Source organism: Myotis nattereri (genome assembly GCF_964212035.1).
Source record: "Myotis nattereri genome assembly, chromosome: 1".
Classification (NCBI taxonomy): domain Eukaryota; kingdom Metazoa; phylum Chordata; class Mammalia; order Chiroptera; family Vespertilionidae; genus Myotis; species Myotis nattereri.
Window position 1 is genome coordinate 75796299 of NC_138075.1, and position 24359 is coordinate 75820657.

General features: G+C 43.7%; 2 protein-coding genes across 2 annotated transcripts; both read right to left on the minus strand.

Moving 5' to 3' along the window:
- Positions 1-8962: 8962 nt before the first annotated feature.
- On the minus strand, positions 8963-9556 carry RNASE11 (ribonuclease A family member 11 (inactive); the record flags this gene model as incomplete). The annotated part of the gene is made up of 1 exon (XM_081108484.1): positions 8963-9556. The coding sequence occupies one exon, from the start codon at positions 9554-9556 to the stop codon at positions 8963-8965; it is 594 nt and encodes a 197-aa protein (XP_080964610.1).
- A 4943-nt stretch (positions 9557-14499) lies between these two features.
- Positions 14500-15479, minus strand: RNASE12 (ribonuclease A family member 12 (inactive); the record flags this gene model as incomplete). The annotated part of the gene is made up of 2 exons (XM_081108505.1): positions 14500-14975; positions 15446-15479. 2 exons carry the CDS (start codon positions 15477-15479, stop codon positions 14500-14502), a joined length of 510 nt encoding a protein of 169 aa, XP_080964631.1.
- Between the last annotated feature and the right edge of the window lie 8880 nt (positions 15480-24359).

Below are 24359 nucleotides of genomic sequence, written 5' to 3' on the forward strand. Positions count from 1 at the left end.
CACTGTGTGCAAATTAATAAAGAGTCCGGAGATGAAACATAATTTTGAAAGGCATTTTGGGGAGTCAGAGAAGACTTAGTTAAAGGAACTAAGTTCTCCTTGTCTCAGGACCCCTTGCTTTTTTAAAAAATATATATTTTATTGATTTTTTACAGAAAAGAAGGGAGAGAGATAGAGAGTTAGAAACATCGATGAGAGAGAAACATCCATCAGCTGCCTCCTGCACACTCCCCAGTGGGGATGTGCCCGCAACCAAGGTACATGCCCTTGACCGGAATCGAACCTGGGACCCTTGAGTCTGCAGGCTGATGCTTTATCCACTGAGCCAAACCGGTTAGGGCAGGACCCCTTGTTTTTTTGTTTTTTTTTGTTTTCCCTCTTTAAAATATATTTTATTGATTTTTCACAGAGAGGAAGGGAAAGAGATAGAGAGTTAGAAACATCGATGAGAGAGAAACATCGATCAGCTGCCTCCTGCACATCTCCTACTGGAGATGCGCCCGCAACCCAGGCACATGCCCCTGACCGGAATCGAACCTGGGACCTTTCAGTCCGCAGGCTGACGCTCTATCCACTGAGCCAAACTGGTTTCGGCCCCTTGTTTTTTATTAACAAAAATTGTCCTAAGGCAAGGTAGATATATCAAAGGGTAGGGTTAGGTATACAGAATCCAGTGTCAGATTGGAGAAACTGCCCAAGGCTGTTCAGGTGTTTGGCCAGTAGGAGGCAATAACTTGTAGATTGAAATGCCCTCAGCTGTCTGGCAGCAAGCAATCATCCTTTTCAGGTTTGGGGAATTGCCCTCAGCCATCTCCAGATGATTCATGCTGGCTTCCTCCTGCACAGGGCAATCAATGGGTCCGTGCTACCTGTCACTGCTTGAGCCAATTAAGTAGACAGTTGAATTATATATGAGCGTTTATTCCAATACTGCTGGCAGTATGGGAGAGCAGAAGGTCACCCACAAAATCTGCTCTGCACCCCACCATAAGCCAGCTACTTATATTGGGTAGAAGGACAAAGATTACATGGGAAGTAGGCAAAAGGTATGCCAAATGGGCACTTCACAGGTCTGGAGATTTTCAAAGGCCTGAGGGGTATGCAAAGGCTGGGGGTCTTCAAAGGGCTTCTAATGTGCAAAGGGATTAGTGATATGTGAAGGGCTGGGGTCTTCAAAGGGTTAGTGATTCTGGTTTCTGCAACAAGGCTGTTGATCTTTCCATAAAAATAGGCAGCTCTCTGATGGGGAGGATGGGCTGCATTTCTAGGTGGGCTCCCAGGTCCCATGTGTAACTGCCAGCCATGTTAGAATGTGCCTTCTTTATTTATTTATTTGTTTTTTAAAATAGATTTTTATTGATTTCAGAGAGGAAGGGAGAGGGAAAGAGAGATAGAATCATCAACGATGAGAGAGAATCATTGATTGGCTGCCTCCTGCAGGCCCTATCTGGGGATTGAGCTCGCAACCTGGGCATGTGCCCTGACTGGGAATTGAACCGTGACCTCCTGGTTCATAGGTCAACATTCAACCACTGACCACACCAGTTGAGCAGAATGTGCCTTCTTTCATCAGAACAAAACAATCACGGTTAACAGAGCAAGATTAATATTTCTTATAATTATAGCTAGTCCCCAACATTCTATTTCTGCCCCTAACACTAATGCTAGTCAAAAAAAAAAAAAGAAAAAAAAAGAAGAAAAAAAAAGCTGGAACGGTTATCGCAATATCAACCATATTTCCACTTCTCCTATTCATGTGTTTCTTCCCATTCCTAGTCCTCCCTTTTCCTTCTATTCAAATTGTAGCTATTTTAATGGATCATCTGTCAAGTTCAAGCTTTTAGTTCTTCTTTCACAGGTGCCAGCATTGATCATTTCAGATAACAGAGATATCTTTCTCTCCTAAGATATTATATTATTGTCCTGTGTCCAACACCTTGTATAGTGAGGGGACATTTTTTTAATCTGCACCTTTTCTTTAAAATGGTTACAATGAGTATGAGTTTTATAAAGACAGCTGAGCAATTCCGGAATTTTTCCTAAAGGAAGACAAGGGGGAGTTTAGTAGACTAGAGAGCTGCTCAGCGGCACCTCCTAAGAGAGCTTGATGTGCATGCAGGGTGACTCCAGCAATTCATGCCATTCTTATCCTTTTCCACCTGAGCAACTCAGTGCCATATGTTCCATTAGCACTGGGTGAACAAGTTGCCCCACAGGGACTGAAACCAGGGCAGATGGAATGCTGGCCTTTGAGTGAAAGTGGATGGCCTGGCTCCAGAAATCTGCCCAACTTGTCACTCTACCCCTCAACAGTGAGTTCAAATGTAAGACACACAGAGAAGAACATGGTACAAAGCCTGGAAGGGTATTAGAAAGCAGAAACCATGCAAGGTGTAGAAGGGAGATGTGTGTTGAGGGAGCAATCTGCTAAATAGAAGAGAACATGGAAGTTAGATGAAGAAGGGATAGAAGGGGTAAAAGGGGACAGGTGTCCCTCTTTGTGTGGGCATGTTTCAAGAGCTCATCCTGCCCTGGAGACTCTCAGAAAGGGTAGGTCCCAGAGCTCAGCCTACAGTCCCTTAATAGAGAACATGGAGTTCTTGAACAGTCTGAGCTGGGGACAGCAAAGAGAGCACAGGCAAGCAGCACAGCCTGCAGCTCTCGAAGGCCCAGGCTCTGCTAGCTCCTGCGGTCCTGCTCTTTGACCCTATGAAAGAGAAGCCCCGGGGCCTACTCAGGCCTTTCAATGAGGCCACAAACTCGGAGAGCTGTCAGGGCCATAATTGAAGGAGTTGAGTGTCTTACCTGAAGGATGTGTGAGAGGAGGAAAGAGTGTCATCGGGGAAGTAAAGAAACCAAACATGCAGGGATTTGAGAACTAGAATGAGGCTTAGTTTAAGTTGCTCCCCAGAAAGACAGCAAATGTGCTAATTGCTTTCCCAGGACGAGTGCATGAGGATATCCACTGTCCTGTACCTATGCCAGCACTATGCTATTTTTCAAAATCTTATTTCTGCTGATGGGTCCCATAAAAAATGACATTGCATTATTTTTATTTATATTACCTTTAGGAAGAAGGAAACAGTTTCCAAATGTTGAACGACTACTTATTTTTGCCTTCTGTTAATTTGTTAATTTTCTGTTTGTGTGCCTTGTTTATTTTCCTGAATGTTCATTTCTATCTTATTAAATGGACAGTCCCCTATGTATATATTAACAGTATCAACTCTTTGTCAGCCATATGTATTGCAAATGTTTCTCTTTCGTTGTGTGCTTAACAGAGTGCCCTGACAATAACAGCTGCCATTCAATCCTCACAACGATCCCGTGAGATCAAGTCTATTCAGGAGGGGCCCATCATTATCTTTCTGTACAGTTATGGGCAAGTTTGCTTTTTCCTATTAAATAAAGATGAATGGCTAAAAGCATGGCCTATGGAATCAGAATGTCCTTGTTTCTTCCTGGGGGACCTTCTGTGTGATTTCTTTGTACATCCCTTAAAGTCTTTGTGCTTCAGTTTCCTCATCACTGAAGTGGGGCTAATAATAATGATCTTCCTCCCGAAGATTGTTCTGAGACTATATATATGTATATATTTATATTACTTATATTTATTTATATTTACACATATGCTTATATTTATATATATACTTAGACCAGTGCCTGGCATATCATAAGAGCTCAATTGTTGCTATCAATTATTGTTATTAGTCATTAACCAGCTTTGTGGTAATTATATGTAACTTTTAAAACATTTAACATATTTTAGAAGCATGAAGGCTTAGGAATTTTAAACAGTCATCTTATCCCAAACCTGCCAGTTCTGGTTGCTGGAGTACAAAGGATGCATTCCATGTGTGTGGCCCCTCTGCCAACTTCTCTTAGACGGAAGTTCTCAACCTTCTGGCCCTTTAAATACAGTTCCTCATGTTGTGACCCAACCATAAAGTTATTTTCGTTGCTACTTCATAACTGTAATGTTGCTACTGTTATGAATCATAATGTAAATATCTGATATGCAGGATGGTCTTAGGGGACCCCTGTGAAAGGGTCGTTCGACCGCCAAAGGGGTGACGACCCACAGGTTGAGAACTGCTGTCTTAGAAGGAAACCTGACTGCTGCTTACAGTGCCCTGTTACTTTCTCCCAGATGTATCCATGGCTACAGTTTGGGGGTACCCGGCCTTGCTAGTTCTGGGACACTGTGTAGGGTGGATGCTCTTTGAGTTAAATTGGCTTGTTTTGCTCCAGTGCTATCCTTGAAAGATCTGAATACATAGGCAGCAACCTTTCCCCCTAGCTAGGACTAGAATCAGAGTGTTCTCTAACTAGAAAGAAAGCTTTTAGTTCATCCAATCTAGTGTTATTCAAACTTTGTTGCACATCAACACACCTAACACTCTTCTAAACATCCCATGTGCTACAGTCCTTTCTCTTCTCTATAGAACCCAAATCGTCTGGATTAGTGCCGGGAGCCGGTCCATCCTTGCTGTTTCAAGGGACCTGGCATATATGGCATACTGTTCTTAATATGTTTGCTCACCTTCTTGACACTATGTGTTTTAACCAAGGTCACCTCTCTGAGAAAGGTTGTTTCCCCAGGTAGGGATTTTCCCCTGAAGTTAGGGAGGGAATAAAACCCCTTAACTAAGTGCCAGGCGGGTAATTAATCACTTTAACTACGAACAATCACGCTTAAACTACATAATCTTTACTCCCTGGAATGGAGATAAGAAACGCCCTAACCTTTGGAATAGAGATTGATAGGATTGGAATAAACTGGTATAAATACAGATGTAACAAGACAACAGGACACACAGAACCTAGACTCAGAACCTACACACAGAACCTAGAGACAGAAGAACTTTGCTGGAGAGAACATGGCAAAAGATCCTGGACAGAAACTGGCCACAGAACCTAGAGACAGAACCTAGCGAGGGAACATGGCTACAGAACCTGGCTGGAGAACCTAGCAAGAGAACATGGACACAGAACCTGGCAGGAGATTCTAAGCAGAACTTCGCTGGAGATCCTGACCAGAACTTGGCTGGAGATCCTGGCTAGGCTGTTGATCAACTGAACGCTGTCTCTGTGTCATTCTTTCTTCGCCGACTCTGTCCACACCTTTGGGGACCCCTGGACCTGCTGGGGTTGGACCCCAGCAGATTAGGGCCCAGGAATTTGTATGTGATAACAGTTCCCAAAGTTATTAAATTTGTTATGGTAAGGCTAAGGTGATGGAGCTACATCTCAAAGTAGAGTGGATTTTAAATATATATATTTGTCTCTCTCTTATATAACAGTCCCAGGATCAGCAGTCCAAGTTGGCAAGATAACTTGCCAACACAGTTACTCAGGCATGTGGCGTCCCTCCCTTCTGCTGTCCGTTCTAGGACATTATCATCTTCTACATTATCAAGGTTGAGTGAAACACATGTTCAATTTTGGGATCTAGATGTTGGAAAGAAAAAAAAAATCACAGAAGAGGCCAGTCCAATGTCATATGACCTGGACCTAGAAGTAGCACATATCATCACTTCTGTTCAAGGAGCCTAGGCTAGGCAGCCCTGTGCATTATGTACCTCTTTGTCCTGAGAGCAAAGAGGGTGGTTTGGGGTGGGCAACCTGCAAGCTTCCCCGCAGTGATCCTAATCCATACCCACATGTCTCAGAGAACCCACATCTACTCCAACCTCTGCATTGTATAGGTAAGGAAAATGATACCCAGTGATATGAAATGACTGTTTTGGGGGGACAGGTTGAGTCAGTAAAACAGATGAGGATTTACCCATGACATTGAAAAGGCTCTCTCCTTACTTCAGCACCATCCCCGGACTTGAGGCCAGGGACTTGTTTCACTTCAGAATTGTTGATAAGGAAATTGAGTGCACTTTAGAGGGAATGGTTAGAGACAAGAAGGGTACTTCTCTTATGCTAAATAACTCCTCCCAGTATCCCTTTCTCAAATTTTTGTAACACTCCAACTTTGTTTCTAGACCCAACTGTCTTTTCCATCCCCTTTATGATTAGATTGGTCTCCTTTATCACTCATTTCATTTCCTCTAATGCTTCCTCTCAGCTCTAGGGATTAGACACATATCTGTTAGGGTCACTGAAGGAGGAATGCACACGTGGTCAGGGATTATGAATTTATTAGGTCATCTGGATATCAGATGGGCTGAGCCCCCAAATGGCGCCAGTGCTATCCTTAAAAGGGACGGGGAGTCAGAGATTTTAAAGGACTCTTGGTGAGCTTTTTCTGGGTGGAAAATTCTCTGGGCGGGTCCTGAGGGGAAAGATAATGGTCTTAGCAAGTGGAATGTGGTCTAAGCAAAAGTGAATGTCCATTGTGAAGTGGCCTGAAGGTCAGTTCCCAGGGGAGGGGGTATTGATTCAATTATTTGATCAAACCTAACATTATATACCTCATTTATTTTTCTAACAAGCACTTTTTGGGCTATTTCTAGTCAAGTGGAGCTTGTGAGATTGCATGAGCTGAGATAATAGAATGAGAAAGGGAAGAGGAAGAGCATCAAGATCAGCCCACCAGCTTATCGTTTGGCTCAGTGGGTAGAGCGTTGGCCTGCGGACTGAAGGGTCGGGGCTTTGATTCCGGTCAAGGGCACATGCCGGGGTTTCGGGCTCAATCTCCAGTGGGGGGCATGCAGGAGGCAGCTGATCAATATTTTTCTCTCATCAATGATTCCCTCTCATCATTGATGTTTCTGTCTCTCTCCCTCTCCCTTCCTTTCTGAAATCAATAAAAACATATTATAAAAAATATATTTTTCACCAAAGGAGTGAAGACAAGGACACATGTTCTGTGAACTGTGAAGAGAGCAGCCCCAAAGCAGCAGAGACAGGGAAGGTGCTGGGGACAGGCTCGGTAGGAAGAGAATGGAGCATTAGCGGCCTTGAAAGCCGGCCTGAAGAGTTTACATGTGAAGCTACAAGAAAAAAAAGGGAGCCCTCCGTAGTTTGCAAGCAGAAAAGAGACATTGTGATAACTTCACATTTTAAAATCAGAAATCCCCTGCCTGTTATCATCATGAAGGACCTTAGGATACACATTGTGTCAAAGAGGTGACAGGCTTCAACAGTGAGAAGTGCTAGCACGCAGGAGCTTGACTCTCTGTTGCCCTCTCATTTGACATCTTTCAGACTTCATAGTATGATGACTGGCTAGATCTCGGGAGATCGGGCTGCCAAAGTCTTGGAATAGAATACCAGAGCCCCTGATTCCTTCAGAGAAGAGGAAAAGTTTGGTCTGTAGAGGAAAAGTTTGCTCCTGACGTAGAAAAAGGTATCTATCTATTCTGAGTCTTTGCTCTTCTCTCCTGGTGAAGGAAGAAATCTGTAGTAAGATCTGAATTAAGCTGGATTTGCTTTTTCTTGCATATTAACAAGAGTTTGAACAGTTTGAAAAGTTATTATCTCTGGACTGGCGTGCCCATCACCCAGGGCTGGACTCTACAGTAGGATTCTATGGTGAGAAAGAAGTTACTAACATTTGAACCAAGAGGAGACTCATTGAACTGCTCCCCCATGGATTGAGCCCACCCCGTGGCTGGTGAGTGGGTGGGAGTACCAGCCTTGCCACATGGAACTGTCCCTGGAATTAAACCCAGTGAGTGCATCTCCCTTCCAGGGCCCTGAGTTCTCCTCCTGCAGAGAAGAGAGCTTTGGGCCCCAGACATTTCTCTCTATCACTTTCTCCCCTGGCTGCCAAATGCAAACTGAGTGTTAATTACATACCGATTTGGCCATAGTGAATGTTTGTTTTAACAGTCACTACACTGACAAGGAAAACCCAGCTAAAAGATACAAAGATATCTGCCCACATGCTGCATGTTGGTTGATTGTCAGTGTTATTGCAGGTTTAATGTGAGAATTCTGCACCAAATGTGAAAAATGTTAGTAAAAGGAGAAAGATTTATGAGATCTGAAGAGAAACCAGAGTATGAAAACATTAGGAAAGTTGATATATAAAGAGTGACGTACAAGTATTACAGTGATGTAACATTAATTTACATGCATTTATTTAAAATTAGGTCATTAAAAAAGTATGGCCTCAGGATGAAGGGAAGATGTAAGATGAGAAAACAGAAGTATATAGGCACACGTTAATAAACAAGAAACGGCCCATATTTTATGTAGAGTGTTGAACCATAGATTTACAAATAAACAATTGGTAATGAAAAAAAATTCACTACAGCATCAGAAAACAAGATTGAAGACTAATTCTGCCTGGCACTTGACATAGACTTTCTATTTCTCATCTCTCTGCCTCTTTATTTCTCTGTGCCTTGCCATTCCTCTGCCCTGGGGAATCGAGGCTATACTTGAGGAAAAATTTCAATAAGCACTTTATTTCTTCCCTCTGCAGCAACCTGTGACATAGATAGGGATAAGGAAAGAGGGTTGCGTGGAGCTGGAGGTGTTGACTGAGGGCAGCAGCAAAGGCAAGAGGTCTTCCCCTCAGGCATCTTTGGGAGGACAGGCAGACCTCTGGCTGCACAGATGGGCTCACATTTGCGTGCATGCCTCAGCACACACGTTTCTTTGAAGAGAAGCAGCAATAATAATATCCCCTATGCTCATTCACTATTCCTCTGAATAATCTCAGTGTCAGTACAACTAATTTTCAATGACCTATATTGGTTTTGGGCCTTCTTTCCTTAATTCTGTCACATTGGGTGAACTCTGCTTCTTGGCTTCATAGTTGAGCTAGGATGCAATTCAGTGTGTGTGTGTGTGTGTGTGTGTAAAGAAAGTATACGCACTCTAGGATCAGTTATAAATTTTAATGATATTATCCATGATTGTTGATTTTTCATTCATCCAGTTAGTATAAATAATCAGTTTACTGTAGTGCTAAATGGATAGATGTGAATAACAGAAGGCAATAAACAATAAGTATGTTCTTCTTTAGATAGGCTATAGTCTCACAGCTCTGTGAGACTTATAATCTAGAGCCACTAACTAACCAGCTCATCAAAGAATGACCTGTTAGCACTGCCAATATTTTCTTTAATGAGGTAACACTGTGGTATTGGCACCTGGGGAACTGTTTGCCTGTAGTAAGCTGGCCCATAGTTATCACCAGGTCTGGGCTTTCAAAACAGCTTATGCCAAGATTCTGTCCACGCTTGCAACTGGGGGTCTTGGGGGCCCTGCAGATCACTTCCATGGAGCCAAGAATGAAGTTATTGCTCAACTTGCATGACCCATTAGCTTCTGAAACTTTTCTCCAGATCACTATGTCATTGTAACACTCTTTGTCATTACCTGGACTGTTTCCCTTGGAGAAGCTATCATGTAATCTTCTGAATGTCGATAATGAAGACATAATATCCTTGGATATGCCAAGGCTAGTATTTTTATACAACAGAGTCAAGTTCATTAATATCTCAATGGTCTGTTTTTCTTGGTCACTTTTTGCCAAGTCATTTTGCATCTCTCCCTCTGAAAATTCTTCTTTAATTGTCTCCATTTTGTTTCCTGAAGATCCTACAAGAATCAGCCCCAGGCAGAGTAGCAGCAGAAAGGCCTCCATCTCAGATCTAGGATGCTCTCTTCTGCAGCGAAAATAAAAAGTAAGAGGTAAAACTAAGGAGAATATTAAGGAGCTAGCTCTCTTTTCCTCATGACAGTTATTCCCAGGATTGACCCCTCCATGTACCTTAAGACTCCTGCATCTGTTCATGGAAGTATGATGCTGTGAAAAGACAATCAGCTGTGGAGTCTGAAGACCCAGTTTCAAATCCCTGCTTATCCACTAACAATTTACTCTACCTCATTAAACTAACCTCAGTTTCCCCATATGAAAAAAAGAAAACGTGAGAATTACATAGGATAATATGTTCATAGTACCCAGAACCAAGTCATTATTTCTCTTCCTGTTCCCCTCATCTGCAATCTCATCGGTAGGATCTGTAATCTTCAAATAGATCACAAGAATCTCACTCACAGATTCCTCACTGTGTCTCCCACAGCCTCACACAGTACCCAGCATGCACTTGAAAAAAACCCCACAACGTTATTCTGCCCTCTCCCATTTCTTTTCCCACCAATCTCAGTCATGGGATATCTGCCTTTACCAGTTTCTTTAGCAAAACTGATCCTGTAGAGAAAGCTTCCAGTTTGTTGGAGGGTCAGAAGTGAAACTGGATTTGTTTCCTGAGAGTTTCTGCTATTGGGTCTAGCTGAGGGAAGGAGGGGCCAAAAACGGGGGAGGGAGAACGGTATGAGATCTAAGTAGGAGACGACGTGGAACCAAGGACACTCAGAGGACTGAACAGAGTGTCCATTTGTCTGTCAGGATCTAGTGACCTGGGCAGCACCACTCTTTCTCTTCTGTGAAATAGTCCCTATTTACTTATATTTTAACCCAAAATGATTTTTCTTTCTTCTTTGAAACCCTACAGCATAGGTTATATTGCACTTCACTTTATATGGTTCTTTTTTATTTTTCAAGTTGGTTGATATATATTAGTCTTTTCTTTCTCTTATTGAGGCTAAAAATCTTTTGAGTCTGGAATATACTTCCTGCTTCTTTTATTCTGTACAGAATCAAACACTTTCACAGCAATGTTTGTTAACAACATAGTATGGCTTGACTAATGTAGAAAATTCTTTACTTTAGGTCAGTGCTGGAAAAGTCACAATGAGCTCCCAGAAAGAATGGTTATTTACAGTGATAATCCTTTATCTTGCTTCAGAAAGATCTTACTCATTTCTCTGGTCTCTAAGAGCCTCCTTCCCTTACACTTGTATCTCCTGCATTATCATACCTACTTATATCCTGATCATCATTCCTTGCCCCTCCATTCCTTCAATACACTACTTTCTAAAACACCACTTGTAATGACATTACTTCAGAAACATTCAATTATTCCTCATTGCCTATGTGAGGTAATCGAATCCCCTGAGACCACTTAGTCAAGGCTCTACTTGATCCAATCCCCTTCTCAAGACTCACCTCCCATTATTTCGGTATGCAAGCTGGCTCTCATCAAATCAGTGTGACTCATTCCCTTTGACTGCACTCTATTCCACCTCTCCATTTCTGCTCCTTTCTGAATGCCTACTCTTTTCTGCCTCTTAAAACCCTCAGAGCCCAATTCAGATCCCATTCTTTCATTGACATATTTTCTCACTACTTAAGCTTGCCAAATTCATTTCTCACTTATATCCTGAACGTATATATCTAAACTTCTTACCACCACTTCTTTTTTTCTTATTCACTTCTCTTTTCTTTCCTTTTTATTAAATAATTCTTTATTGTTGAAAGTATTACATGTCCCCTTTTTTCCTCCATTAACCCCCTCCAGCCCACCCTTGTCCCCTGCCCCAGGCCTTCAGCACCCTATTGTCTATGTCCATCCACCCACTTCTTTTTTCTAAAAAAAAAAAATGTTTTTATTGATTTTAGAGAGAGAAGAAAGGACAGATAGAAACATCCATGAGAGAGAAAAACTTCAATTGGCTGCCTCCTGTACCCCCCTTAGTGGGGATTGAGTCCACAACCCCAGCATGTGCCCTGAAGGGAAATCTAACTGGTAACCTCTTGGTTCATAGGTCAGTGCTCAACCACTGAGCCAAACCGACTAGGGAGACCACCCACTTCTTATACCACACATTTGACATTAGTACACATGGACTTGTATTTTTTTTTATTATATTTCATTTTAAAATGTCCTGTATGTAAAACAAGAGCAAAGACCCAGTACCAAGAATATATAAGCCTTAATAATTGGGTTGATTGATTATTAATAGATTATTAAGAATTAAGTGGATGTATTCATGTTTGTACCTTGAACATAGACTTGGTGTAGGTTGAGGGGAGGCTGGAAGAAGGTTTAGATTGTTTCCTAAACATCGACTGCCATCGATATAAATAGTGAGGTGATAATAGGAAAGCAGACAAGAAGGAGAAAAATAAGAACAGTGTAGATTCCCAGTTTTTCTGGAACATGTATTTCAAGTGGGCAGAAATCCCAGCTACCTGGTTTTGATTTGGGCTGCTAGGTGCCCATTAAAAACAACAACAATCTCCCAAAGAATAAATAAATAAAAAGAAATATAAACAACAACACCCAAACTGCAAATGTGTAAAATGTCACAATTCATTTGAATTGGGCTTTGATCCTCATTGACTCAAAATACTGTGAGGATAATTTCCATTGACAGTCTCAGTTGCATACTGACACTTTAATGGGAATGCATTTATCTGTAAAATTTTGTTTTTAATTAACAAGAGGGAGGTTAGGTGAGTAAAGGAAGAGAAATCATTGGGAAGGACAATAAAGCCTAGGGAGAGGAGTAGGAAAAGGAATCAGAATTCAGAACATAGAAATTAATAAAAACAAACACTGTTTGCTCAGTGGTGAGAGAATCAGCCTACAGAGTGAAGGGTTACAGGTTCGATTCCCAGTCAAGGCCATGTACCTCGGTTGCAGGTTCAATCCCTGGTGGGGCGCGAGTGGGAGGCAACTAATAGCGGTACGCAATTAATTGGCATTAGATGTTTCTCTCTCTATATCTATCCTCCCCCCATCCCTTTCACTCTCTAAATGTCAATGGGGGGAAAATAGCCTCGGGTGAGACTTAAAACAAAACAAAAAACTTAGAAATGGGAGCCATAAAGGACACATTTTAGCTACTGTAAAGTTTTACCCAGGAAATGATGCTGCAACCAGGACTCTGAATCATATACTAAGGACCACCTGTTCCTGCTCAGCATCTGAAGATGCTGAAGGCCCTGGTCCCTTGGTGGCATTCCAACATCCATGAAGACAATGGTGACAATGGGTTTCTGCAGAGAAATGGGTAATGAAACTCAACTGTGAAAGGGCCACCCCACATGGGTAAGCCTTGCCCATGTCCTTGACTTACCTCTGTCACTCTCCTCCCCTCTAATCTAATCAATCAGAATTTGTTGCTTACAAAGACAGAGTTAACAACTAGCATAGGTGTACCTCCTTCTTTGATCTAACCTTTAATTAAGTACAAATAAATAATGCAATAGTTGAAGTCTCTCAACTGAAAAGATCGGAACAGAATGGACCCTATGAAGCTCACACATCCCTGGGGCTGCTCTAGCTCACTGTAGGAGTTCCCGGCTCTCAATTACAGGATTGAAATGTCATAGTTCAGGATTGAAATGTCATAGTTCAGAACTAGTTTTCCCATAACCTGGCACTTACCTGCCAAATACCCCTTCTTTCTTACTACTCCCCAGTACTAACCCTCCCTTCCAACAAGGCTGGTTTCTGTACTACTAAGAAATAGAATTGTGGTGTAATAGTCCTGGAAAGAACCTCAAAGATTATCTCGTTCAAGCTCCCTCACTTTACAGATGAGACAACTGAGGCTCAGAGAGGAAGAGGACTTCATCAAATTCCCTTCCTTCTCTTCCTTTGCCCTCTAACTCTAAAGATACGCTGCCCATCGTTGAAAGTGAAATAACTAAAGAACCAGTCCAGTTGTAAGAACTAAAAGAGGAAAAGAATTAGTAGTCTGGTCAAAGTCCTTCCTGTTTCCTCTGGGGATGCCAAGAGGAGGTACAATGAGCTCTGAGAGTCTCAATGTCTCCCTGAGATATCCTTATCCATTTCTCTCCACAGTCTTCCAAGGAAATGGTTTCTGGCTCCTTCTGATCTCTTTTTTCCCTTTCTTTCAAGGCGCAGAGGAAGCGCTGAACAGGAGCAGCTGCAGCTTGAGTTATATATGCCATCTTTAAGAGAAAATCCTAAGAGATGACCCTAATTGCCTCTACACTTAGAACCAAGTAGGGTGGAATGAATGCAGTGCTTGCTGTAAGTATGAAATTTAAGGGGCACCAAAAAGCCCAGTAATCAAGATGACATTTTTAATGCGACATTTAAGAATTAATTTAATTCAAAACAATCCCTGATGAACAAATATCAAAAATGTAAATAATAGGACTGGCCCTGCGTGGGCACAACTCATGTACTTCACTCACCCTAAATCCAACCCTGTCAGATTGGTCTTGATTTAAAATTGAGATATTTTGTTCATCAGAGATTTTTGCATTAATTTTGATTTTTAAAAAATATTCTTTATCTAGATTACTTGGGGGAGGGTGCCACCCTTAAAATTTGCATGTAAAGTGAGTGCCTCGCTCACCTTATCCTAATCCCAGTCCTGCATAGGATTCACTCTTGGCTCTCATCAAATGACCCAAAGAAAAGGAACACAAAATTGAAACACATGCATCCTTTATGACTTAATTCGGTAGAGTTTTGTTTTTTATTGAAGCAGAGTAAGAAGATTCCAGCTCATTTAGTTTTTTATTGAAGCAGAATAAGAAGATTCCAGCTCAGCCATACTAGAATGATAAATGAATTACTGGTGGCTACCATTTCACTTGGGCTTTCCCCCATGTCCACAGTCAGATGTGCGCCAGGAAGAACCAGCACCAGTGCCCCTGGGAGAGGAGCAGAGAGGATCTCAGATTCAGGTGCTGGTCTCAAGTTATTCAACATATTTCTGGAAGTTAACGGGCCCCATGTCATCACAAGTGACTACAATGAACCCCTCTGTGGGGGAAATGTGGTACCTGCAGGCAGGATATCTGATACCTTCAATGAGCTTACAGACTGTCATTTTGAACTTTGTCTCACTCTGGAAGCATAAAATGCTGGAATGGTTTTGGCAAGCCGTCCTCTTGGGAGAAGTGCAAACACGATTGATCTGTCGAGGCCTCTCGTGGATGAAGACATGCTCCTTTTTGCAGGTGTTGTCAGGTTCCTTGATGATTCTTTCTAAGATCATGTGGTTGCAGTACCTTACAGCAATATTACTCTGAGGGTAGTCCACGTGCAAGTGTTCTATGGTTGACACCACTGTTTCTTCATACAGCTCGTTTTCCCAGAACACAATCATCAGGAAAATTATCACCATTAGTATCATCAGGGGTAAGAGTCCTTTTACATCTGTGGGTTTAATTCCTATAGAGTAAGAGGAAACAGAAAGTAGCAGAGGGTAATGAGAGTCCCTCCATCCCCATCGTTTGCTCCCCCACCCTTAGGACATTTTATTTCCCTCACTCTGCTAATTCAAATCATGCTTAGCCTGCAAGATCCAAGACCTTTCTGGCCATTTCAACTCTCAGAGTTTGGCACTGAAGTGATCTCTAATTATTTCCATTTGTTTTACTTCCATCAGCTCCTTGATGGCAGGTATCTGATCTTCTAGTTCTCCCGAATCTGTCAGAGAGCTTAACACAGAGACGGGCAGACAGAGGTGCTCGAAAGCACCCATGCCTGCTTAATTCATTCCTGTTGCTGAATGACTTCCTTCCCATAATTGTCTCAATTCTAATTCCAACCAATTCTTCATGCTTTTAGCACTGTCTTCTAATCTGTCCTTCCCAATTCTCCTTCTGCCAATCCCAATGGGCTCTGTCAGCTCCTCTTACCTTTCCTTTTTGCTGTAGCTTTCACAAGTAACATATCCTTGTGATCATGGATCTGAGAAAGTCCTTTGTGTCTCGCTGTTCTCTGACAATAACTGGTAGGGAGCCAGTTGAGCGTGGGGTGGGCCCGTAGAAAGAACAGGCAGGGAGGAGCCTGCAGGGGAGTGTGCTTGGATGCCTTTGGAAAGGAAAAGACCTTAATCTTCAGAGGGAGAGTTGGGTAAGGCGGCCCTGGAAGTGTCCTCTTTAAACAAGTGTAGACTTTTCAAAACATTTAGTAAAGTGCTGATCTGTGCCAGACACAGCATTGTCTATTTTCCAAAATTTCATCCAGTCCTTAGTCAAACTATGAAGTAACTATTATCTCCCTTTCATTAATGAAGAAATTATTTGCTGAACAGTTCAAGTGGAGATGGGAGATGACAAGGGTAGTAAGAGTTTCACTTTCTCAATGTTTGACACTTGGACTCCAGTTTCAGTAAGTTTTATTCCCATGTGGTGTTCAGGACAAGGCAGAATAATCCCCTGACATTAACATTAGTCTTAATAAAGCCCTAGAAAATATAGCAATGGTCCCCAAACTCTGCTGAATATTACAATCACCTGGGCATTTTTAAGTGCCACCTTGAGATGTTCTGCTTTAAATGGTATCAGGGTGACCTGGTTTTGGATTATTAAAATTCTTCCAGTGGTTCTAATATGCAGCAAAATTTGGGAACTACTGATCTATGGTATACATTGGAAACCTACATGGAAAATTGTGGACAAGGGCTTGGTGAAAGATCAAGTTATTGAGACCATAGAATTATTTTTGTTGCTATCATTTCCTGGACATTTGATATAGGAATGGAAAAACAGACTTAATTTTACCATTTCATGCCCTGAAATGATTTATCTTTTGAAGAGACATCTATGTAGTCCTCTCCCTCTCTCTCTCTCTCTCTCTCTCTCTCTCTCTCTATATATATATATATATATATATATATATATATATATAATATATATTTAGTCTAATAATAGGTAAACATGGTAATTGACTGTACCTTTGCTATGCCTCACATTGGCTAATCAGCGCGGTATGCAAATTAACTGCCAAAAAAGATGGCGGCTAATTTGCATACTGCAGGCAGGGCGGGTCAGCGCCATTCCACCTGCTCTGCCGCCAACTGGGCCTGCTATTTGCCACCCGAGGTGGTGGGGCGGGACAGTGCCATTCCGCCTGCCCTGCCACCCCGGGCTGCTATCTGCGGCCCAGGGTGGCAGGCGTCCCGTGTGCGACCCAACCCAGGGTGGCCGAGCGGGGCAGCAAGTGATCTGCCGGCCCGCCTGGGCGTCCTGTGTGCGATCCAACCCAGGGCGGCTGGGCGGGGCAACATGGCTCCTCTGTCACCCCAGCTTCCTCATCACAGCTCCCATGGGGGCCTAAGCCTTTAGTTGGACATCCCCCGAGGGCTCCCTGACTGCCAGAAGGATGTCTGACTGCAAGCTTAGGCCTGATCCCCCTGGGAGTGGGGCTAAGTCGACAGGTGGACATCCCCCAAGGGGTCAGGGACTGCAAATGGGCATGGGCGCAGGCTGGGCTGAGAAACCTCCCCGCCCCAAGTGCATAAATTTCTGTGCACCAGGCCTCTAATATATATCTAGACCATTACAACCAAACAACTGGTCACTAAGACACGCACTGACCACCAGGGGGCAGATGCTCAATGCCAGAGCTGCCCCCTGGTGGTCAGTGCACTCCCACAGCCAACCTCCTGTGGTCAGCCAACCTGTGGTTGGCCAACCTCCAGGGGTCCCTTCCTTCCCACCCGCCAGCCAGCCCTGATCGGCTCAGATTGCCGACCAAGCCAAGGGATGCCATCCATGTATGAATTTGTGCACCGGGCCTCTATTCTCTCTCTCTCTCTCTCTCTCTCTCTCTCTCTCTCTCTCTATATATATATATATATATATATATATATATATATGTGTGTGTGTGTGTGTGTGTGTGTGTGTGTGTGTGTGTGTGTGTTTCTTATTGATAAGAAGAAAAACATTTTGTGGTAAAAAATGGTCTAGGAAAGACAGAGAATCCTGGAAAAGGATTAAAAAAATGTGTCTCTTTCTATACAACAAAACCATAATTCCAGACCATGAAAACAGACAACCAAGATGTTATTATTTGCTTTCCCAAAACTTTCATGCCGGGTGCCCTTTCAGAATTGAAACAGCCCTGTTTCGGATATGTGTTTGCACAATGCCACAAAGACATAAGTTGACGAATCTAATTCTGTTGATGAATTTTCTGATTAACAAATTTTGATTTGCACATCATCTTGCAGAGTATAAAGAGAAACCTATCTAAAGAGATTGTCATTACACATTTCCCAAATGGCCGCTAATCACAGAAAATTCAAAGTAACGGTTGTCTAAGGAAGATGGACCTGTATTTCTCATGTGAAAAAAAGGCCTGGGCTCATTAGTCCAGGACTGGCCAGGTGCTCCAAGGTTCTGATTTCTGTCTCAACCTGTGACTTCCATATCACAATCCAGATGGCAGCTCTAGTGCCAGCCCCAGCCGTCACATCTGCATTCCAGCCAGCAGGGAGAAGAAAGGCACAAAAAGGGAATGGCACTGCCTGAGGACACATCCCAAAGTTTCACACATCATTGCCATTTACATCTCATTAGCCATAATTTGGTCACATAGTTACATCCAACTGCAAGGGACACTGGGAAATGTAGGGTGGGCATGTGCCTACCCAGAATTCTGTTTTCCAATGACAAAGTAGGGGAGAATTACCACTGGAGGACAAGTAGCAGCATTTGTCCTCCTTGCCTCCAGGCAAACATTGTCTGGACAATGTTCATGAGTGTGCTTCAAGAAAAAAATGTTTCGCGATTAAACATTTGAGGAAGATTATTAATTATATTTCCTCCCTTGGAGAGTCACAATATCCACAACACACGAAATTTTGAGAAACCCAGCGACTGAGAAGCTGAACTAATTTCATTTAACTAAGGATTTAATAAATTGATCCGAGCATGGGACTTCACTTAAGGGGCACCGCTATGGGACAGGGTTCTATGGAATATCAGTTTGAGAAATGCAGCAAGGGACTGGGAGCCATAGAGGGTACTCAGGCATCTGGGTGGGAACAAAGGAAACTATAAGCAAAATGGAATGGAACTAAATAGCCCAGGTTTTTAGATTTGGGGGGATTGCCCTCCCTTTAAAATCTGCATAACAACAATTCAAGTCCCATTCTTCATTACTACTAGAATTCTAGTTATTTGCCCAATATGATTTAGGAGCTCTTTGAGAAGTGCTTTTATCTCTTATCCACAATGAATCCTCCAGACTTCCCCTCCGCTCATCCTGGCTTCCTCTCATCAGTGCTTCTCCATGGTGTGACGCTGCTTCATGCTCCTCCCAGTCTGGATACTCTCCTGCACACTGAATACAGGCTATGGGCTATCACAGACTTTCTGAAAATTTTTAATTGCAAAAGAGAAAAAGAAATCTTACGGCTGATTTACATATTTACTACTCCTGGCAGCCATTAGCAGGACCTGCACCAGCACTTCCTTTCGAATTGTCCCTTTCGTTGGCCACTCTGACGTGGGTGTGCTCATTCTCCTTTTCATCTGCTTCATAGCTCCTCTTTCTCAAGTGCTGGGCACGAAGAGACTGCGATCCTGCCACAGGGGGGGCCGGGGCACTCTTCTTCTTTGGTTTGTTGTTCTACTTATTTATGCATCATTGGTTGCTTCTTGTATGTGCTCTGATTACGGATCAAACCCCCAGCCTTGGTGTATTGGGACGACACTCTAACCACCTGAGCCACCAGCCAGGGCAAGGGGCGCTCTTCTTGAAGATGCACCTTCTGAGGGCTTTCCCCACAACGGAGGAAGCAGGCATTGCCCTAATCAAAGAATGGGCATGAAGGAGGTTGCAGAGCATGTTGGCGAGGCCTCCTTAGTCTGCCACTGCCTGGCTCCCCCAGATTAAAAAAAAAAGAAGAAGAAGACGTTTTCTAAGTGAAATACATCAGTCTTTAGCTATTAATTAAACATTCAGAAACCTGAGTCTTACCCCAGACCTGGGGCGCGGGATCACACTCTGGGGCGAGGTCCTGGGATCTGCACTTTTATAATGAGTAGCCCACCTCTGGGGATTGTAAACTGAAGTTTAGGGATCACCACAATGGATGAGGCCTGAACTGGTAAACAGCATAGTAATTTCTAAAGAGCTACACCCACCCCACAACGAAACGGACTTTTACGTTAATATATGGAACGCTCAGTGCCCTGCACGAAACCCTGCCTGTGAGTGACTGTCCTGCTTCAGAGCTTCCACAAGGTAACGGCAGGCACCTGCCCCATGTCACGTGACTGAAGCAGCTCCTCAGAGAGCGCCCCTCCCAACACGCAGGGCTAGGACCTTCCTCCCAAACACACCATTCATTGGAGAAGGAAGGATTGGTCTTTCTTAGTTCTAGTCCTTAATTATCTGTGTTCTTTGGCAATTCTGGAAACCAGTTCATAGGGGATCCTGGAGATGAGGGGAGTGATTTGGTTCCATCAGAAAGAGAGTTTCCAGGGCCAGGCGGGGGAGAGGGGGGACGGGAGGAGAAGTGACAATTGGTCTGTGGGTTGGGAGCAGGGCCCAGGCAGGGATGACTGGCAGTGACAAAGCGAAGCTAGGAACACCATGGATTCAGGAAGGTCGTTTAAAGTGGAAGGTACTCTCCTCTTCCCTCCATCCTCTAACCCTTTCTTCCTGCTTCTCTATCGCCCAGATGCCAACTTTTAGCACCGTCTAAAGACCACAAGTTTGGAAGTGCTTCTAGTGCTTCTGAGTTGGAATCTTTTCCCCTTCCCTATTCATTTTCACCAAGGAGCCCTCCCAAACTACTTTCGCTTCCTACTCTGCAGTGGAGAGCAGTCAGATGATCTCTCAAGTTTCTTTCCAACCTTGGAAGTGGGCCTTGCCCAGGAGGAAATCTCTGCTGGTTCCCACAAACCCTCAGGCATCCAATGCAAGCCCGGGTGTCAAGAAATATCCCTAAGTCAGGGCAAAGGGCATGAAACTAACTCCTGCAGAAATCCTCCTTTAAATTAACCACTTCCATCTCTTCTTTGAAATTCCACAAGAAGCCCTCCTCCCTGCTTCCTGTACATGGCTTAGTGTGAACAGTTACTCTGTGGGGCAGAAAGGGGTCTGTTTGGCTTTCTGCATGCGTGCTGGGTGCTTTGGGAGGCGAGAGCATGTGCCCTTTGCTCCAGCACACTGCCTGGTACTTCACAGAACAAAAAGTGTCCGTGGAGTGGATGAGCGGATAAAGGACTTCAGAGCTTGTGCTCTTCTGCCACTAACTAGTTGTATGATCTTACAAAGCCATGTCACTTCTCAGAGTCCCAGTTTCTTCATCTCTAAAATGGAGGTGGCAGAAAAGAATAAAGGCAGAATTGGACTATCTATGAGTCCCTTTCTGCTGTCACAAACTAAGGTTCTGAGCTCAATTAAAGTGACTCCACTGGCTAGTCCCCCCCCCCCTTTTATAAATATATTTTATTAATTTTTTACAGAGAGGAAGAGAGAGGGGTAGAGAGTGAGAAAGAAACATGGATCAGCTGCCTCCTGCACACCCCCTATTGGAGATGTGCCCACAACCAAGGTACATGCCCTTGACCAGAATCAAACCTGGGACCCTTCAGTCCGCAGGCCGATGCTCTATCCACTGAGCCAAACCAGTTAGGTCAAGTCCCTTAAGATGACAATTCTCTGATTCTCTGGTGACCACTTTTAACTGCCCCCCCTCTCCCCCCCGCCGCCTACACACACACTGGGAAAGTAGAGCTGTCCACTCTACCTCCCTGCCTGGAGTCAGGGTGAGCAATGGGGAAATGGATCCTGCGTACCAGGCCCAAAAGTGGGAACTGGAGCTCTGATTCAGGAGTCTGGCAGAGTAGCCCTGTGAAATAGCCTAAGGAATTGGCATTCTGGTCAAGGGGACACCTCCCTAAATCAAGAACACCTGCTACTGAGGCAAAACAAAAGGGCCTGAAGCGCGCCTACGTGGAGGGATTTGCTGGCTACCTTTGGCAACAGCAACGCTGTTTGCTAAACAAGCTATGAACTGCAAGATTCATGCAATAGCTTCACAAGCCTCTGGGCAATCTTTCAACTGCCCTCCCACAGCGTGGCCTGTCTCTGTCCATGTGAGGTGGGCAGACTGGAGCTTGGGTATGTCCAAGGACAGGCTGCTTCTGATTTGGGCAGAACAAGTTCGGAATCAGATGAGAGGCTATCAATCCCAGCCTTGCAGTTCCAGCCCCAGGCTAAGCACACAGGAGGCCCTGTTCTCCCTCGGGGGCAAACCAAGCCATTTCTTTATTTTTGTAACTTGTGTCCCTGAAATGACTGCCTCCAGGTAATAGCCGGCGGGGGGGGGGGGGGGGGGGGCAGGCTGAGGGGAGGTTGCCCTAAGCACGTCTTTCTAACAGCTGCTTGGGAGGGCCCTGTCTCTCCAGAGTTCACTTCGGAGAATGCTTTGATCATAGCATACCTGGCTTCTCCTGCGTGTCCCAGGCTGGGCCCCGACAGGCGCCTTTGAATCCCTTTAGAAGGACCATTACCCACCCTTCCATGCAGCCCCTCCAAGGACACTCCCAGGCTCTGTTTTCCTTCCGGGGCCAATTCCAGCTTCCCTGCAAACCAGATAGATCCCTTGAAAGAAGAGAAATGATTGTCCCCCCCTCACATAGTCACGGAGGCCCTAAAGAACCCAGATGCATTAAAAACAAAACAAACCCCTCCCTGTTCTCACAAGCACCCAGCTTGAGCAGAGTGAATAGTGAGTGGCCTAGTAGCTGTGAAAGCCTGTCTTGAACGGCCCAGCCACTGACTAGCTCTGTGACCCTGACCTCAGCTCCACGGGCCTCACTGACCTCCGGTGCACGTGGCTGGGAGCCGGCAGAGTTGGTGGATTGCATGAGGTGAAAACAAGTAACAGCTGAGTGTTGACAAAACGCACCCAGTGATAACATTCCATGGTGCAGGGCTCTGTGGTGGCTTATTAGAAAGTCGAAAGGGTGCTTTTTTTTGTCAACTGTGCTATCGCACAGTAATCTTTTTAGAACCCAAATCTAGTTCTGTGCCTGCACTATCCACCCCAATCTCCACCTAAAATGGGCCATGGCTTTTCATAAGTCTTAAAATAATGACTACAGCTCTTACCTCCGACTGCCAGGCTTTCATATCATAGATAGCCTCATTCCAAATCATTCTTCTCCTCTCCCTCCCTATGTAGGGTGGGGCAAAAGTAGGTTTACAGTTTGAGTACACAAAGCACAGAGTTAATAAAGCTACTGTAACAATCATAATCTGCACGTCTTTTTCCATACAAACAACTGTAAACCTACTCTTGCCCCACTACACACCTCTCTTTCCAGTTCCCTGAGCTCATCAGGCTTCATTCCAGCTCAAGGTGTTTAACATTTAGTTCTCTCATTGTGGGATGTTTCTCACTCCATGCACCACTCTTCATTCTACCTGGTTAAATCCTGTGTGCTCCTCCTTCCTTAGACAAGCCTTTCCAGGACCCCCAAAGGGAGGTTTGCTTGCATAATAACACTGTACTTTTCCTTTGTGGCCCTTATCACTAGCATAATAAATTTACTGTATTTCTTGGTTTTAAAAAATTATCTGATCGTTTCATGAGGGCAGAAACCACATCTGTCTGATTCCCACAGTCATCTCTGTTCCAAGCACAGTGCCTGGAATATAATAGAGGTTCGACAAATATTTGTTCAATAAATATTCAGTAGCCGAAACTGGTTTGGCTCAGTGGATAGAGCGTCGGCCTGCAGACTGAAAGGTCCCAGGTTCGATTCCGGTCAGGGGCATGTGCCTGGGTTTCGGGCACATCCCCAGTGGGAGATGTGCAGGAGGCGGCTGATTGATGTTTCTCTCTCATCGATGTTTCTAACTCTCTATCTCTCTCCCTTCCTCTCTGTTAAAAATCAATAAAATATATATTTAAAAAAAAATAAATATTCAGTAAATATTGACTTAATGGGCTACCACATAAACAAACAATCTAAAAGAACTACATTTTGCTCTTTAACCATAGTATCAAAGAGTTATTCTTTGTAAAACCAACATTTCTTTTTGAGGGTTACTTTGGTGGGAACTTGTAGCGCCATATCGACATGAGATCAGTGTTAATGTAAAAAACAACAAAACAAAACCACTGAAACCTGTAAAGAATTGTTGTGAGTTTATCTGAGCCAAACTGTCGACATATGCCAGGAAGCAAAACCTCAATGAATTGAGATAATGCTCCAGAGAATGGCGGGTTATAACTGTATTTATACATTGGAACAAAAGGAAGGGTTACATGAAATCCACTGGTGATAGACTAGAGAGGTGGGAGAAAGCAAATGATAGACACATACTTAGGTGGGCACAGGAACAATTAACAATGAAGGAATTAGTGGTATCTGTCCTGGAGCCCAGGCACATTAGGTTGTGCCCCAAGGGGTCCAGAAAAAGGGAAGTTACAAGTTACCCAGACATTTCAAAGGGTATTTTACCTTAGATGCAACAAGACAGATAGGCTCAGTTAAGATAAATGTTGACCTTGTCAGTGAAGATACCAGCCTAGGATGTAACTGCCCACCATAACTGCTTTTAGTTAAAGTTTAACTAAATTTAGACCATCCTTTGTGGTTACCTTAGATCTCTGAGTTTGCAAGACTGCCATGCAGGCCTTCCCTGAGCTTGTCAGGTTAGCAGGTAGCCCCTTTCATCCATATCAGAAAGATCAATGATATAAAAGAAAAATGTTGATTTAGCACTAATTACTACTCAGAGTCTTAAATCTACGATTGTCCCTCTGATCCTCTGACTTCAGTTGATAGAAACCAACTC